Source organism: Polychytrium aggregatum (genome assembly GCF_025602895.1).
Source record: "Polychytrium aggregatum strain JEL109 chromosome Unknown BJ171scaffold_23, whole genome shotgun sequence".
NCBI classification, from domain to species: Eukaryota; Fungi; Chytridiomycota; class Chytridiomycetes; order Polychytriales; genus Polychytrium; species Polychytrium aggregatum.
The window spans coordinates 394,064-409,842 of NW_026516225.1; the positions used below are offsets into that span (position 1 = coordinate 394,064).

Sequence of the window (15,779 nt, forward strand, 5' to 3'; positions counted from 1 at the left end):
CAACATCAACAATAACATCAACAACATCAACAACACCGCCGCACGCTGTGCCAGTCCTTGTCGCCGCGGTTGTATCCGCAATCTCGGCCTCTTGTCGCTCTTGTTTCTCCTGCCTTGTATGTCGCGGCGGCTGGGCCGGCTTCTGCGGGGCTTTCACTCGCCTCAAAGGCCCATCTGCCTCCATGCGGCGGTGCTTCCTATAAATTTCGAGGTTTGCATCGAGTCCCCCCTCGACACCATCGCACCCGATCTCGCCCTGGTCTCCTGGTCTCCTGCTGCTCCACATCGACGCCCAACGCCATGTCTGCCAACCAGAACAACGCCTACCCTCCTGCCACCTCTGCTCCCCAGGGCTATCCCCAGCAGGGCTACGCTCCTCAGCCTCCCCAGCCAGGCTATGCTCCCCAGCCAGGCTACGCTCCTCAGCCAGGCTACGCTCCCCAGCCTCCTCAGCAGGGCTATGCTCCCCAGCAGGGCTACGTCCAGCAGGGTTATGCTCCCCAGACTGTTGTCTACGGCAACCCCCAGATGTGCCCTCCCCACAGCTTCGTCAAGACCGGCAACTGGACCCTGTCCGACATTGTGCTCTGCATCTTCTGCTGCCCCTTCAACTTCTGCTGCTGCCCTCCCGGCCAGAGCGAAGAGCAGTGCACCAAGTGCGGCATCAAGCAGCAGTAAGCGGACAGCAAGCAGCAGCGAAGCACCGTGCGATCACCTTGCCCCTTATCCGAACGCGGCCTCGCCGTCGTCGCCCGCATTTGCCAAGCCCACCCCGCCCTGTGTACACCGCGCTTCTGTCTCGTGTCGGTCTTGCCCGCCATAATATGATCTCGAGGGTCCATGGAATCCCAAGCTCCTGTATCCATCCGTCTCCCATCCTCGCTCTGTCTGCACTTGTACATCCTCTGTGCTATAAATTCTTTCTCTTGGTTCAACTCTTTGCTTTCTCACGATCTGGTGTTTGCTCTGGCTCTATGTCGTCATGTCTCCTGACCGGCAGCTGTCGGACAGCAAGTTCCCCACCCTGCCAAAGTTTACGAAATATATCTGTTCGCCTAATGAAATGCCCGTGCATATGTGTGTGCTTTCAGCTGGCTCGTCTGTGCGAATGTGAATGTGCTCCGCGTCAAAGGTCGGCGACATCTCTCGATTCAGCCCAGCCGCACGGGCAATGTGGCCGCTCCACTTGCTTTCGTCTGCGCTATAGATGCTGCAATTGTTGTAACATCGCAACGACAGCAGAGGCAGTGTCTCCGAATGCCCCCAATCGGCCGGGATGTCTGTCAATCAGATTGTGATTCGGCGATGCGGTGCCCGCCCTCCAATCCGAAGACCAATCCGACCCCCTCCCTCGCTTGACAGTGCGCTGGCCCGGTGCGGGAGAGGTCTGCCCGAGCCGGCAGCAGCCAATCGCTCATGATTGCATGATTGCTTCAGCCGCCACGGCCATGACAAGAACAGTCAACCGCCAGGTAATGCAAGCTCACAGGAATGAGCGGGGGAACAGACAGGACCGCCGCTCTCTCCCCTCTCGAGAAGCAAGGGCTCTCCTCTTTGCCAGTATGTTCATGAGGGACGCTGCCTCCCTCCACAGCTTTGGCCGTGGCGGTCGCTCGGAGGGCTCAGTATTTCGCCAGTCCCCCCCTTCGTTTCGGGCATTTTGTTCGCTCTCTCATATTTTCCGTTGCTTCTTGGTCGTCGTCTCAGCCCAGCGCTGTCCGATTTCCGTTCACACCATCGCTCCAACAGCTATACTTCCCTTGTGGCTCTGTTTTCATCCTGTGCTTGTACTTGCCTGTTCATCCCGAACTCTGCTCACTCCCCTCAAATAAGGACGAAAACCAGCGCTTACCAGGTCCCAGACACGCGACAGCCTCACCAAATCATTCGCGGTCCTGTTCAGTCGCGAATTCTCCATTAATCCTCTGGGAACCTCGCCAGGCAACCTCAAAAGCGTCATTCAGATATGCAGCAGTCCTCCTCTTCTTACGGGCAGCAGCCCATGATGATGCAACAACCCGCGATGTCGCCCACGGCACCGCAGACCCCGATGATGCAGTCGTCTGCATCCATCTATGGTCAACAGCCCATGATGGCCCAGCAGCCGCAGCAGCAGCAACCGATGATGGTTCAGCCGCAACAACCTATGATGATGCAGCAACAGCCCATGATGATGCAGCAGCAGCCGATGCCGGTTTACTACCCACAGCAGCCGCAGCCGCCGCCACCACCGCAAGGCTACGGCGGCCATCCGGGTGCCGTTCACCCTGAATACCAGGGATGTCCGCCCCACGACTTTGTCGCCACGGGACGATGGACCTGCACCGACATCATGCTTTGTATCTGCTGCTGCCCTTTCAACTTTTGCTGCTGTCCTCCGGGCAAGAGCGAGAGGATGTGCACCAAATGCGAGATCAAAAAGTACACATGAATCTGCTGGCGCAGGCGCTGCCGTCCTGCCTTGGATTGTTACTCTCGCTGCCCCGTCTTTACTGCCCCTTGCCCTTGCATTCGCTATCAGTCCTGCACTTGTTATTCTTTCTCTTTCTTTCTTTCTCTATTACTCCATTGACAACGCGACCCATTCTGCTTTCTGTCCGTCGACTCTGTCGAGTCCGGTGTCAATGTACCTACCCATTCACAATTGTCCCCTTCAGTCGCTTGGTTGTGTTGTGTTTTCGTTGGGCATCCCCGCCACACGACTACTTTCGTCCCTCCGTCACAGCCAGCCATCCGTATGGAAACAGTAGCAATAAAGTATGGATACTGCGATACACGCAAGTACGGAATGGGGGGGGGATAAGCCGTGGGAAACGGCAGCTTTATTCTTCTTCGAGAACAGTGTCGTTGTTCCGAAACGCAAACAACCAACACGGAGTCTAGTGTAGGTTACTGGTGGATATGCCAGAGGACAGGAGAACATGGAAGCGGGGAATTCGGTGCGCGGTAAGAAAACAAAAGGTTGAAAGAGTGTTGGCGAAGGAGGAAGGGAGAAGTAGACGGGAAGGAGCCAAGTGGCAGCGCAGTCAGTGTGGAGCAGGGAGAAGGGACGAGCAATCCGCAAGGAGTGTGGTGACGCTGAGCCGCTGCGAGTGGGAAGAGTATGGCTCAAGACAAGTGCGTCGTCTCTGAGATCGCCCCGCGAACTCTGGGTCGCTTGCATCACAGCCCGACATCTTCTCGACGACTGACGAGCAGATGGCGTCCTTCCCACGAGCAAAAAGACTCGGTCGGCCACTAGCTCCAAACCCTTCCTCCCTCGCCACAAATCTAAAAGCTCGACTTGTTCGTCCAAGATCCGGTTCCCCGGGGTGCGCGGTCGCTCAACACGAACAGCCTCCGCCGGCTGCGTTGCCGCCGTTAGGGTTGAGCTGCACGCTCGCTGAGGCCGAGGCATTGTCGCCGTTTTCTAGTCCGCTCCGACGGCGAAGAATACGCCGAGCCAGATCCATGAAGGCTTGCTCGACTCCTGGGCCGTGTGCACAAGAGACAGGTCAGGTCGAAGCGAACAGCACAGCCTTTCGAGATGCATGGTCGCGCATAGTGTGCTCCTTGGCCGTGACTTCGGGAGTCAAGTAATCGGCTCGTGGATGTCCTTGCAAGGCAACTCACCAATGTTGGATTTGGCGCTGCACTCCATGAATTCGATGCCGTATTCGTCGGCGAGGGCCTGGCCCTTCTCGGGAGGGACTTGCTGCAGGCACCAATCGACCAGGTTGGTCAGCTTCGATGTGCTCATGGCCCACCCCCCTCCCACAAATTATCGACAGATTGACACCCGGACATGCTCGAGTGCGACACAAAGCTCGATCGAACGCTCTCGCTTTGAGCCGTTGCCGTCGTGCGTCGTATTCCGTGAGCACGATTGGCCACCGCAAATCCGATGAACTCGCGCTGGGGATACTCACCCTAGCACCCTCGAGGTCGCACTTGTTGCCGATCAGACACCTCGAGATTCCCTCGGGAGCATGTTCGTCCACATTCTTCATCCACGTTGCGACATCTGCGCAAATTCCATGTTAGCCAAGGGCATCAGAGACTTGAGGCGATTCGATGAGTGGTGTGCGACGATGAGACAGTCACGCATCGGCAGGTCGGCCCTTACTTCGGAAGCTATTCTCGTCCGTGACATCGTAAACCACGAGAATGCCCATGGCGCTCCGGTAGTATGCTGTTGGTGCGTCCAGATGTTGAGGCAGGGGAGGGGAGGCGGATGCATTGGTAAGTTTGCAGCACATGCTGGCTCTCTCGAGGATCAGAGTTTGTTGAGAGGGTGCATCGGTTCCAGCACAGCCGAGCTATTGAATGGAACGGATGTGTTCGGTGCTCGGTGTTTGGTGCTCTGGAGTGCGCTCGAGGACGAGAGTGGAGGCAGCGGTCGCGATCAAGACTGCTGAAGAGTCCCGCCTTCCCCTCCCCCGCACTGTCTGGCTGTTAGCAAGCACGCCCGGTCGTACCTGTCGTGATGGTCTTGAAGCGCTCCTGTCCAGCCGTGTCCCAGATCTGCAACGTGATTTGCTTGCCCTCGATATTGACCTTGCGGATCTTGAAGTCGATGCCGATCGTGGTGATAAAGGACGGCGTGAAGGAGTCGTCGACGAATCGCAGCAGCAGACAGGACTTGCCGACGCCTGGACGGTGTTTCCGGCAGATATTGCCCATGTACAACACGCACGCCCACAGAATAGCCAAGGGTGGATGTGATCAGCGAGTGGGATGCCCAACTTTCCAAGCAGAGCGGCACCCAGATAGAGATGGCTGGGACGACACCCGGGCCCTGGATGGACGACGGGCCGGATGCGTGGCGAGCCTGGATGCTCCCTGCCAGGCCGACTGGGCAGCCCTGCCGAGCCGAGCCGGCCCCATCTGATACAGCAAACGAGGCCGCCTCAGGCTCCGCATCCCCCCCCCTGGCCGTACCGCTGTCGCCGATGATCAGAAGCTTGACGAGATGGTCGTTGGGCTTGACGGGGACGCTCATCTTGGACTCGGCGGAGGGGAGACGATGATGTCGGGAGACAGATACGGCTGGGCGAGTGGTGCTTGGCCCCCGGATGCGTTAGAGGGGCGAGAGAGAGAGCGGGACAGAACGAACCAGGAAGAGGGAGGGAGCAAAGGCCGGAGCCCGATCTCGGCGGCTCTGAGGCGTCCATGAAACGCGTCGGTGGCGGAGGGTCGCACAGGCGCGAGGGCGGCTGCCGAAACGGGCGAGGGCGCCCAGCCACAGTGCGGCTGTGTCGGCGGTCGCGTGCACGGCGCCGTGGCTGGCCATGGCGGATCGGCGCGGATGCCCACAGTGTGGCCTGTGCCACGCGGGGTGCTCCTGCGATTGGCCACCACGGGGCCGGGTCGCGTGATCGATCGGAAAATGGCTGTGTCTGGCGATCAGAAGGGCAGCAGTGATTCAGGAGGAGGGGGGAAGGAAGGCGCATCAGGGGAGGGTGTTCGACCCCGCGTTCGCATGAAAAACAGCTTGCCCGCACTTCCAGGCCAGACCTCATCCACGCCCAGTCTCAGGCCCGTCATGGAAAACGCCATCCAGATCGACAACTCGTACGGGCATTCGGCCGGCGCCTCGACCCAACAACAGCCCGACCTCTCCAGAGGCATGGTCGCCGAGACGCCCAACCTGATCCCGTCGTTCGCGGGCACGATCGAGCTGAACCCCGTCGAGCACGAGTGCTACGAGTTCATGCTGGTGTGTCTGGGGTCCCTCATCGGGATCCTCGGAAGTGTTCCGTGCTGCATCTGCTGCCCAAAGTAGGTCGTCGCTGCGCCGAAGCGAATTGCGTATGAGCGTGTCGAGACGGAGGGGGGGTGTGCATGGCGTGAGAACCGAACGGGGGGCTGCACTCATGCCACGGCGAAGGAGGGAGAGGAACGTGGGGCAAGAATGTCTTTGCGCAGCCGCAAATCTTGAATGGTGAGCATCAAACGATTGACCCATTTCCATTTTCCATTTTCCCACACCTTTCCGATCTCACCCTCGCCTCCACGTATTTCCTCGATGGCCGCGCCGTGCCTCCAGCCCATTCAAGACCATTTCACAGGGCCAGGTCGGGCTGATATCCAAGTTTGGCAAGTTCTACCGCTCGGTGGACCCGGGGCTCTACCGCCTCAATCTGTGCACCGAGACGATTCGGTCGGTCGATATCAAGATCCAGATCCAAGACATTCCGCGCCAGATCGTGATGACCAAGGACAACGTTGGTTCGTCTTGACGGCTGCCTGAGGAGCGGGCCGGATGAAGAGGAGAGGGAGGGGGTCTGGCGAGCGCGCCGAGTGCTGACGATGGCTCGCATCCTGAACCAGGGCTGCAAATCGACTCGGTCCTGTACTGGCACATCGTCGACCCGTAAGTCAAATCTGGATGCAAGCGTAGCGTCATCGATATGCGCATGTGGGGCTCGCGCGTATGGCGGAGGGCAGCGCCTGGCTATATGCAGTCACTGGTGGTGCGCTCATGATGTGTCGACTTGGTCTAATGCCGGCCGCGCTCTGGCGCCCATTTCGCATCGGGGCGTCCCTGCGACTTTACTGCGACTTCGCTTTGACGATGCGACCCAGTTACTGCGCTGCGTTCATGGTAGGTTCGGCGCTTGGTGAAAAATTGAGGGGCGCTCAGCCGACTGCGACGGTGGATGCGGCTCTATGCCATCAAAAACTGACGGCGTGGGGGTGTATGTGCGAACTCCTTCAGGTCAGTAACGTCCAGCGTGCGCTTATTGAGCGCACCCAGACGACCCTACGACACATCATCGGCACTCGCTCGCTGCAGGACTGCATCGAGCATCGCGACACCATCTCGCACGAGATCCAGCAGATCATATCGGAGCCGGCCCAGTCGTGGGGAGTCAAGATCGAGAGCATTCTGATCAAGGACTTGCAGTTCAGCGCCGACCTGTTGGAGAGCTTGAGCGCAGCGGCCAAGCAGAAGAGAATCGGTATGGGGGCGGCGATGGTGTGCTGGCGGGATTGGTAGTGGCGCTTGATCCTGAATGGAATGATATGCAGAGAGAGAGAGAGAGGGGGGGGGAGTGCAGTCGTGGACGAGAGGGATTCACGGCGATTCGCGGCGATTCAAGCGGTCACTTCTGCGACTGGCTCTGTTTTGTCATGCTGTTATCTGACTCGGACGAATCGCACCACTATCACAGGCGAGTCGAAGGTGATTGCTGCCAGGGCCGAAGGTAACGACGGATGTGGTTCCCCTTTCGCATAAGGATGGCCGAGGTGCAGGGGATATGTTCTTGGTGGCAGACTAACCCAGTGGGGGGGGGATCGCTGGCTTTGAACTCGGGCAGTCGAGTCGGCTCGGCTGATGCGAGAAGGTAAGCAATCCACGCATGCAAGCATATGCAAAGACATGCGACTGCCGCTCGACACATGCGACAAGCACGCGGCGGATATGCGATAGCGGATAGACCCTCGATTGGCTCGGCCGGGCGGGAACAGGGCCGCTCATGGCTCCGTGCACAGCCCTGGCTCTTGGGAAGGCTTCGTGCTTGTCCTGGCATGGGCTTGACCATGAGCTTGGCCATGGGCTTGACCATGTGCTGACATACCTTGGAGGTCGAGAGGCGCCGAATGTGGTGTCTCGCTGCCAACGGCATGCGACCCTTGACTCACATCCGGCCACCCCTCGCCGCACCACTCGACAGCATCCGACATCCTCAACACCCCCGCGGCAATGCAGATCCGGCATCTGGAGACGCTGTGTGCGATGGCAAAAGCATCCAACACAAAGGTAGGCGATTGACCATGGGCGTGGCCAACCTTAGCTTGCTCGCTGGTGGCAGAGAGGCAGACTGACGGATTGGCGGACTGCTGGGCATGCCGAGGGAGATGCCACGTTTACGACCAATGGATGTATGGACCTCAAAGGCCAACAGGACGAAGGACGACGACGAGGACATAAGGGCAAAGGAGAGTTGTCCCTCGGACGGTGCGGCGAGTCGGAAGACTCTGTCCTTTGGATGGGAACAGACACAGCATCCAGGCAGGACCGCTGGCAGGATCGCTGGCAGGACCGCTGGCAGGACTGATGAACAGGCCACCGTCGCTCGCACGATGTGGCTCTCGACGGACGGTGTGGCACTTGCGGGATGATGTGGCACCCGCGGGATGTGGCCATCGCATCTGCCTCACAAGAGCGACACCAGTCCCGACGGCTGCATACCCGCAACACCCCCGATCCCGCACACTAACGGCGCCCGCCTTCTCTCTTTCCGGCGCGTGGACGGGTGTGATCCCCATGCAGGTGGTGTTCATGCCCCCGGGAGGACTCGGAGATGGCCTGAGGGCTGCGCTGAAGCCCGGAATGGACCCGAAGCGAGGCGGCAAGGGCGGGATCACCGAGCTTGCCATCATGGAAAACATCAACTGATGGGCAAAGGAAGAGGAGGGCTGTGGATGGGTGGATGCAACAGGGGGGGGGTAGCTGAGCCCCACCAAGCAGCTGGGTTTCCCAGCGAGGAGGATGCAATTTCAAGGCCGACAAAGGAAGACGAAAGAGCAGAAAGGTGTCAGCGGCCGGTGCAATTGGTGCAACCCGGGCCAAAGCCAACGAAAGAAAAAAATGGATCGGTAGACACACGGGCCTCATGACAGCACCTCCTTGCAACGGTGGCGAAGGACGGGGACGAGGACGAGGAGCAAGTGGAGGAGGAGGAAATTGTGGTGGATGGATCCTTTCATTTTCCTGGTGCCGCACAGGACCACGCCGGAAAGAAGCAACGGGTGCTGTTTGGAGTCCAGTCAGCGCTCTTTTCGCTCGCGGCCTTGGCTGGGGCGCAAACAGGCGGCGCCGCTGAGCTGCAGGCATGCCAGCTCGGGCGTTGCCCGCGTGGCCAGGGTCGGCTGCACGGAGCTGTGGGGCTGCGCGAGCGCCGGGACGGGCTGGCGGGGGGCTGGGAGGCAGCCGGGACGAGGGGGCAGGGCCGATGGATGGGGGCGGTCGATACCAGATGTGGAGGTGGTCGATACCAGATGTGGTTGATGGAAATGCCACCAAGATTGAACAGATGTGCACTACCATGCAGACTGATGCCATCGAGAGAAGCTGCAGCCACCCAAGTGGCAGCGAACCGCCAGGCAAGGACGGGCATGGAAAGGACATGGAAAGGACATGGACAGGGCATGGAAAGGGGGCTCGGGTAGCGCAGGTCGGGTGGAAGCAAGACATCGATGGTCAGGTGCGCAAGACACAAGACCGGGCTCGACCCACACACGACCGCCACATGGACCAGGCCAGAATGGACTCGAAGGGCATGATTGGCTGCATCTGCTCTTGCCACAGGCCAAAGTGCGACATGCATGGTGGTGCGCCGATGGAGCCATGGCCTTGCTGTGGAGCCATGTCCTTGCTGCGGTTTTCTCTTTCGGCACATGTTCAGGCCCATGGCGCGGGCTCAGCCGAGGGGCTGTGGGACAGGCGGGACATGCGAGCATCGCGCTGATGCTGTGCAAGTCCCGTTGCCGCCGAGAAGACTGGAGGCAGAAGACCACGCTATCGAGGCGGGATCAAAGCAGTGTCGAGATCAACGTAGTGTCGAGATCAACGTAGTGTCGGGGTGCAATTCGAGGTGCAATGCGAGCTCGGTCGCAGGACAGATCCGCCCTCCTGCCGGACCGGCGCGGGTGGCACGCCCGTGTGGCCAAGGAGCGGGTGCGCCGACTGGTGCGGCCGGTGCCTCAGGCGACACGCGCGACGGGCAAGCCCGCGAGTGGGTTGGTGCGCCCAAATGAAGCCGGCGGGTCACGCTGGCGCGGGCGGAGACACGCACAAGGGGGGATGGTGACCAGGGCTGGTGGCACGGGCCGCTGTTGTGCCTGTGGCCTGTGTGCAGTGCGGGCGGTGCGGGCGGCTGCGGCGGGGCCACGGCGGCGGCGGGGGGCTCGCGGTGCGCCCGGTCCGTGTCCGGGACAAAGGACATGCCCTGGGCTGGTTGCGGTTGCTGTTGGCGGTGGTGCTGGTGTTGATGGTGGTGTTGTGTCTGGTGGTGCTGCTGTTGATGTCGGTGTTGATGTTGACGGTGGGTCTGGTGGTGTGGCTAATGTTATGGTTACGGTTGCAGCCGCGGCGGATGTGGCTGCGACGGATGTGGCTGCATCGGGGCTGGTGCGCCGTGTGCGATTGTGGTTATCGGTGTGGATATGGGTGTGTCGCTTGGGCAAACAGACCTTTGCCAGGCAGTCATACGGCCAAGTGCTGGCCGGGACGCAGACATGCTCATGGCAAGTCGCAGACATGGCGATGTGGAGACGAGAGTGTGTTCGGGTCCACCACAGGAAAGAAGCAAGAGCCACATCTCGCCCGCCGAGAGTGCAGCGACGAGCACTGAGATCCAATCACGCACGCCGAGAGCCCGCCGATGATGCCATCCGCATGGCCGAGGCAAGACCGAGGCAAGGCCGTGGACCAGATGTCAGGGCCGATGGTGTGCTGCAGGGCCGCGATGCGGCAAGCGGTGTCTTGCAGCGGCGACATGTGCCGGCGTGGATGTCGCGGGATGGTGGTGGGTGTTGGTGGGTGTTGTTGAGTGTTGCTGGGTGTTGCTGTGGTGGGGTGTCGATGTTTCAGACCAAGGCCGTGGGCTGATGCCAACACCGCCGCGGGTGTGGATGTTCCGGTGGTTCTGCAAGCAGCCTTGTGCATGGGCTTGGGAGATTGCTCTTGCCGGATGAGCATAAACCTCTTCAACCGCCAAAGCCAAACATCAAGGCAATGTTGCCCACCCGCACGAACTGCTCCTGTCGTAACAATCCGGGGCTGCTGTTCGCGAGTCGCCCCCCCCCTTGCCCATGCGTTGTTTGCGTCGTCCGCACCACACAGCGCTCCAGTCGCTCGTGCGGCTGCAGCACCGCCTTGTCGCCGTGCCGGCCTTGGCCCGCCTCGCCCGCCGGGAAAGCGCTTGCCTTCATTTGGGTCTCGTGCCCCTGCCATCTGTTGTGTCCCTCGGCGGTGCGACCCGCCGCCCATCCCAACACCCGCCCACGCAGAATGAAAAAAAGGCTGTACACCTTGCCCAACAAATTTGCTCCACCCGCATGGGCGCCGCCCGGGAACATGGAAGGGCCAACATGTGCTGCCCGAGGACATAAATACGCGGCCCTCCCCCGGCGCTTTGGCCATCTCCTCCTCCAACCAGCCCGTTCCGTCTCGGCCTTCCTACTCTGCTCTGCCCTTGCCCTGTCCTTGCCCTATTCTTGCCTGCCGTGCTCTGCTCGCCGCCAGTCCTGCTGTCCGACCAAGACCATCCATCGCAAGACTCTGTCTATCCCATCCCGTACACCCAACCAGCCATCCCAACAGCCAACCATCCCAACAGTCAAGCAAAACCAAAAACCAAAGCCGAAAACCAAGCACCTTGCTCCCGCATCCATGAACTACTACCCCAACCGCCCCGTCAGTGCACCCTCCCACTTTGCCCCCATCTCGCCCAACACCTCGCCTCGCATGGAGACTGCACCTTACCACCCGCAGCCTGGTATGATGTCCTATCCTCACCAGGAGCCCTCCTACCCGCTCGTCAAGACCGAGCCGCCTCAACACCACCCGGCCATGTTTCCGCCCCAGTATCTCGACTCGGCCCCGTACTATCAGGACAAGCGTCTGGCCAGCCCTCCCTACCGCAGCGGGCCCCCGCGGTACACCCCGCCCGGCGAACGCTCCGAAAAGGAGATGCTGCGAAAGGTTTCCCACTCGGCCATCGAGCGCCGTCGCCGCGAAAAGATCAACCAGCGCATCCTGCAGCTCAAGAGCATGGTTCCTGCCTGCGCCAACCAGGACAGCATCCACAAGCTCTCGATCCTCGAGTACACCATCGAGTACATCTACTCGCTGCACCAGCAGATCGACTCCCTCTCGGGCTCCTCTGCTGCTGCCTCGGCCAAATCCTCGCCGCACGATCCATCGTCTCCCGCCCAGCAGCCCGTCACCGCCGTTCTGCCTGCAGCCCAGGCCGCCCTGTCGCAGCCGAGCCCGCCAGTCTCGAGCACGCGCGGTCGCAGCCTGAGCGTGCAGAACCTGCTCATATAGGCCACCTCCGCCATCGCACACACCCCCCCTCTTATCTATTGTTTCTCTGCTCTATAGACAGATGCCCTCGCCTCCTTTATTTGATTCCCAACGTCCGTTTTGCCCTCGGCCGGGTTCCATTTTTGCCCTTTCCTTCACTGTACATACTTTTTATTCTCTACCACCCTCGAATTGTTTCTCTGTTCTCGAGTGCGATCTGCTGGTGTGTCTGGTTGGCAGGACCAATCCAATCCATCGAATACAACAAATGCTTCAGTCCATAGCCATCTCTGTCGTTCGGACTTGCTCGCTGTGTGGCATTCGTTGGATCAGACTCGGTGTGCCGACCCGAGAGCAAGCCAAACACTTGCCTGGCGGACACCCGGACGGCCGCTGCCTCAACATATGACGCTCATGCGGCCTCGGCCTCGTCCTGTTTCGCACATGCGGCCTCGTCCTGTTCTGCACACGCGGCCTCGTTGGCCTCGTTGGTCTCGTCCATCCCGCATGCACTCTTATTGGTCTCGTACTGCCGTCTCCGCCGAGCGTATGCTCGACGTCCTTGGCTTGCGCTTGGCTGTCCTTCCCTCCCTGCTCTGCCCTGCCCCCCAATGCCCAGTGCGTCCCTTGGCGTCCGCCCCGCATCCCCATCGCCCCGCATTCCCACCGTCCCGATTCTCATATTCCCGCCGTCCCGATTCCCACATTCCGCTTGCGGCGGCACCTCCCGGCTCCGTATCCATGTCTGTCCCCTTTCCTCTTCACGGCTCAGGCCACGATTGCTGATCGGCTGTGGGATGACCCAGCCAGCCAACTCGCCTTGATCCAACAAGGGCGATGGTGACCCAGAGCGAGGCAGACGACCTGCCGGCGGGGGAGAAAGTGTCAGGCTCGCTGCTCGGGCGACTGTGCTTCGGGCACAAGGCCTGATCCACAAGTTACCGTCGGGCTCGTCTTTGGGAGAGCCTCTGTGCACCCACCAGCCCACCACCTCAATTTTCGAGCGCCCCCGCAGTCGTCACCACCTGTCCAAGGAAAAAGGAAAGGAAAAGGAAAGCCCAGGGACGCCGGCACAGGGCGCCCCTCAGCATCGGCCGCCCTGTCGTCCAGCCCAACCGTAAAGACCGATCTGGACGAGCCCGCATGCCACCACCGATCTGTGTGGTTCCTCCCGCACGGGTTGTGTCCGCCAGAGCCTCCCTCCTCCCTCCTCGCCTCGCCTCGCTCCGAGGACCACCGACGCACAGTGGCTGGTCTCGAGACACCACGCGGCCGGCTGCCTGCCAGGCGCCGGTGCACCGCCATCGACCTTCCTCGCCCCAATGGCGCCATGCCTGGCCACTCCCGCTTGATATCGATGGCCTTGTATCGAGACCAGAGAGGCATCTGCCTGCCTGTCTGTCCCTTGATCTGACATGCATCGGGCAGCTCGACAAAGCAATCGCCGACCCACCGCCGCACCATCCGCGCACACTCGACCGGTTCGCATACACAGCACGGAATACAAAGGGCGAGCCCCGTCGCCTGAGCAGTCGCAGCAAGGGCAGGTCGTCATCGCTTGCGTCTTCATCGTCGTCTGGTCGATGGCGGGCGCGCCTCCTGCGACTGCCACCCAGGCCGCAAGGAGACGGGATATGATTATTTTTTTTTCGTTGTTGTGAGTCTGCAGGTATATCCCAAGACGGGATGGGACGCAGCCAGGTGCAGACGGGAAAGAGAGGGGTCGAGCACGCATCGCTGTTTGGATATGGGGTGGATGTCCCTCCTCCCACCGACCCCCACCGGGCTGTGTCCGCAGCGCACGCGGTGACCACGGCCCACACCACCAGCAGGGCGGGTTGTCGAGGAGCAGGAACGCTGGATACGGGGTCTTTATTGGAGATGACGGGCCATGGATTCAAATAGGTAGTGATGCAATACTGCAACAACAGCGGCAACAACAGCAACAACAGCAGCGGCAACAGCGAGAGGAGTTGGCATGGGTCGGTTCGTCGTCCCTCCTACGAGAACTTGACATTGACCGGTCCGCTGACCGTGGAGATGGTCAAGTTGCTGGGGGATGCGCTCCCGCCAACCTGGCCCGAAACTGAGAGTTGGTCGACTGGATCGCCGAGACCGAGCCGCCAAGGACTCGAACAGGGCCGGACGTGGAGGCGACCGCGATCGAGCCGGCAATCGGGCCCGTGAACTGAGAATTGATGACGCCGCTCGTTGTCTGGAAGCTGAGAGCGTAGGCTGTCGAGATCGTCCCGGTCAGGGGGATGCTCAGAGTGACGTCGCCGCTCGTCGACAGCTGCTTGATCCGGGATCCAATGGCAATGTCGCCCATGAGCTCTCCGCTTGTGGTGGTGAAGCCAGCATACTGGAGTGCCACGGAGCCCTGTGAAATCAGACAGACGAAATGCAAGGTCAGTCCGTATCAATGATTGGCATCAATGATTCGCATCGACAATTCAGATCGACAATTCGCATCGACATCGACCCGCATTCCGGCCCCCTTCTGCCATCTCCAACCCGACGTTCTGGCGACCGCAGATGGCTGCAGCCAATACATACCGTGGTTTGAATGTTGCCACTGGTGGTCGAGATATCGAGTGAGGTTGATTTGACAGGCTGATGTAGAGTCAGGGAGTGAGCTCGCTTGGTCGCTGGCTTGGCCTGAACCGTTTTTCAAGCCAGAGTCGGACCAACGTCCGCACAGTCCTCTGCGGCGCAACTCCATGGACCTCAAGCCACGGATTCATTCCCAAATGAATCGACAAATCAAGGGACTCACCACAAGATTGACGTTTCCGCTGATTGTGTTGACGGAAAGGCTGTTGATGTTGGCGTTCTGGGAGGAGAAAGAGCAGGAAGATCAGGAACACGATGCGGGGTGAGATTCGTGGACTTTGGCCGAGAAGCATTCGGAGACGAAGCTGGGGCAGAAGTGCTGCGCTCGTACCTGAAGATATATGTTACCGGTAATTGTTTGGAATGAAAAGCTGGAGCTGGCGGCCGAGTTTACGCCCTGCAAGGACAGTAGTTGTGTGTGAGTGGTCTCGTCAAGAACGGCGGCTCACCGCCCACGGCTCGGTCGTGTTCATGAATGTTCATGACCAGGATCACGGCCGTGTCTCCGCGATCAAGGCCTTGCATGCTCAGAGCACGACAGCCGGTGGGAACCCGACCTGCCCTGATAGTGCCGACGGCCGACACACCACCCACGAGGCTTACCGAAACGTTCACGTCCGCGCTGGTGGTCTGAATCTGAAGATAGTTGAGGGCTTGGGTCGCGTAGAGGTTGTTCACGGAGATGAATCCGTCCGTGCATCCAGGACTCATGTTCAGCGGGTTGGTGAGGACCTGGGGAAGCTGGACCTCGACGGCGGCAAAATAGCTCTGGCCGGGGGGCACTCGACGGATCAATGGCACTGAGGGAATCATCCGGGCGCACAATGGAACAATGCATGCGGCCGGCCTCCTGTGGCTGCACTGACCTGCCGTCCAGCCATCAGCCCATCGCCATCGAGATGCAGAGACTCGCGAGAGCCAGCCTCGTTGCCAACCACCGCCCACACCAGGCGGCGAGCTCGTGGGCAGAGTTCAGACCGACAATGCACCATACGAATCCAGAGCCCAGATCATCGCAGCGAGACTTGGGCTTGTTCATGAGCGGCCTCAGTGGCAGACGAACGGTCCACAAAGGCATGGGGGACGCTCCCAAGCCGATCCTGCGATAAGCCAGCACGTGGAATCATCCCATTCTTCGAGTCTCGCG

At 60.3% G+C, this 15,779-nt stretch overlaps 7 protein-coding genes across 7 annotated transcripts; 5 read left to right on the forward strand and 2 right to left on the reverse strand.

The window, feature by feature from the left end:
- Positions 1 to 142: 142 nt before the first annotated feature.
- BJ171DRAFT_138749 (uncharacterized protein) lies at positions 143 to 1,107 on the forward strand (the record flags this gene model as incomplete). Its single annotated transcript, XM_053105699.1, has 1 exon — positions 143 to 1,107. A coding segment is annotated over one exon (681 nt), but the record flags the coding sequence as incomplete, so codon positions are not given.
- A 728-nt stretch (positions 1,108 to 1,835) lies between these two features.
- Positions 1,836 to 2,521, forward strand: BJ171DRAFT_509274 (uncharacterized protein). The gene has a single exon (XM_053111372.1). It carries the CDS (start codon positions 1,967 to 1,969, stop codon positions 2,429 to 2,431), a length of 465 nt encoding a protein of 154 aa, XP_052965763.1. The 5' UTR covers positions 1,836 to 1,966; the 3' UTR covers positions 2,432 to 2,521.
- Positions 2,522 to 3,323: 802 nt separating this feature from the next.
- On the reverse strand, positions 3,324 to 4,662 carry BJ171DRAFT_425074 (GTP-binding protein ypt2; the record flags this gene model as incomplete). Its single annotated transcript, XM_053107699.1, has 5 exons — positions 3,324 to 3,469; positions 3,613 to 3,690; positions 3,905 to 4,003; positions 4,106 to 4,171; positions 4,458 to 4,662. 5 exons carry the CDS (start codon positions 4,660 to 4,662, stop codon positions 3,324 to 3,326), a joined length of 594 nt encoding a protein of 197 aa, XP_052965764.1.
- Positions 4,663 to 5,608: 946 nt separating this feature from the next.
- BJ171DRAFT_425207 (uncharacterized protein) lies at positions 5,609 to 7,759 on the forward strand (the record flags this gene model as incomplete). The annotated part of the gene is made up of 8 exons (XM_053107706.1): positions 5,609 to 5,760; positions 6,029 to 6,210; positions 6,313 to 6,355; positions 6,568 to 6,586; positions 6,701 to 6,944; positions 7,158 to 7,190; positions 7,305 to 7,331; positions 7,662 to 7,759. 8 exons carry the CDS (start codon positions 5,609 to 5,611, stop codon positions 7,757 to 7,759), a joined length of 798 nt encoding a protein of 265 aa, XP_052965765.1.
- Positions 7,760 to 9,337: 1,578 nt separating this feature from the next.
- Positions 9,338 to 10,343, forward strand: BJ171DRAFT_475711 (uncharacterized protein; the record flags this gene model as incomplete). Its single annotated transcript, XM_053108794.1, has 5 exons — positions 9,338 to 9,544; positions 9,608 to 9,733; positions 9,849 to 10,034; positions 10,077 to 10,120; positions 10,196 to 10,343. 5 exons carry the CDS (start codon positions 9,338 to 9,340, stop codon positions 10,341 to 10,343), a joined length of 711 nt encoding a protein of 236 aa, XP_052965766.1.
- Positions 10,344 to 10,968: 625 nt separating this feature from the next.
- Positions 10,969 to 12,302, forward strand: BJ171DRAFT_509281 (uncharacterized protein). Its single transcript, XM_053111373.1, has one exon. It carries the CDS (start codon positions 11,003 to 11,005, stop codon positions 12,038 to 12,040), a length of 1,038 nt encoding a protein of 345 aa, XP_052965767.1. The 5' UTR covers positions 10,969 to 11,002; the 3' UTR covers positions 12,041 to 12,302.
- A 1,457-nt stretch (positions 12,303 to 13,759) lies between these two features.
- On the reverse strand, positions 13,760 to 15,696 carry BJ171DRAFT_509285 (uncharacterized protein). Its single transcript, XM_053111374.1, has 5 exons — positions 15,236 to 15,696; positions 14,964 to 15,029; positions 14,796 to 14,852; positions 14,576 to 14,632; positions 13,760 to 14,399 (listed from the first exon to the last, which is right to left on the reverse strand). The coding sequence occupies exons 1-5, from the start codon at positions 15,443 to 15,445 to the stop codon at positions 14,064 to 14,066; spliced, it is 726 nt and encodes a 241-aa protein (XP_052965768.1). The 5' UTR covers positions 15,446 to 15,696; the 3' UTR covers positions 13,760 to 14,063.
- Positions 15,697 to 15,779: the final 83 nt, after the last annotated feature.

Excerpts from the sequence above, each read along its gene's own strand:
- BJ171DRAFT_509274 (XM_053111372.1), top strand. The coding sequence starts at position 1,967 with ATGCAGCAGTCCTCCTCTTCTTACGGGCAGCAGCCCATGATGATGCAA.
- BJ171DRAFT_509281 (XM_053111373.1), top strand. The coding sequence starts at position 11,003 with ATGAAAAAAAGGCTGTACACCTTGCCCAACAAATTTGCTCCACCCGCA.
- BJ171DRAFT_509285 (XM_053111374.1), bottom strand. The coding sequence starts at position 15,445 with ATGATTCCCTCAGTGCCATTGATCCGTCGAGTGCCCCCCGGCCAGAGC. Across the intron at positions 14,853-14,963 it reads CCGGTAACATATATCTTCAG|AACGCCAACATCAACAGCCT; the intron begins GTACGAGCGCAG and ends TTCTCCTCCCAG. Across the intron at positions 14,400-14,575 it reads GTGGCAACATTCAAACCACG|GGCTCCGTGGCACTCCAGTA; the intron begins GTATGTATTGGC and ends CTGATTTCACAG.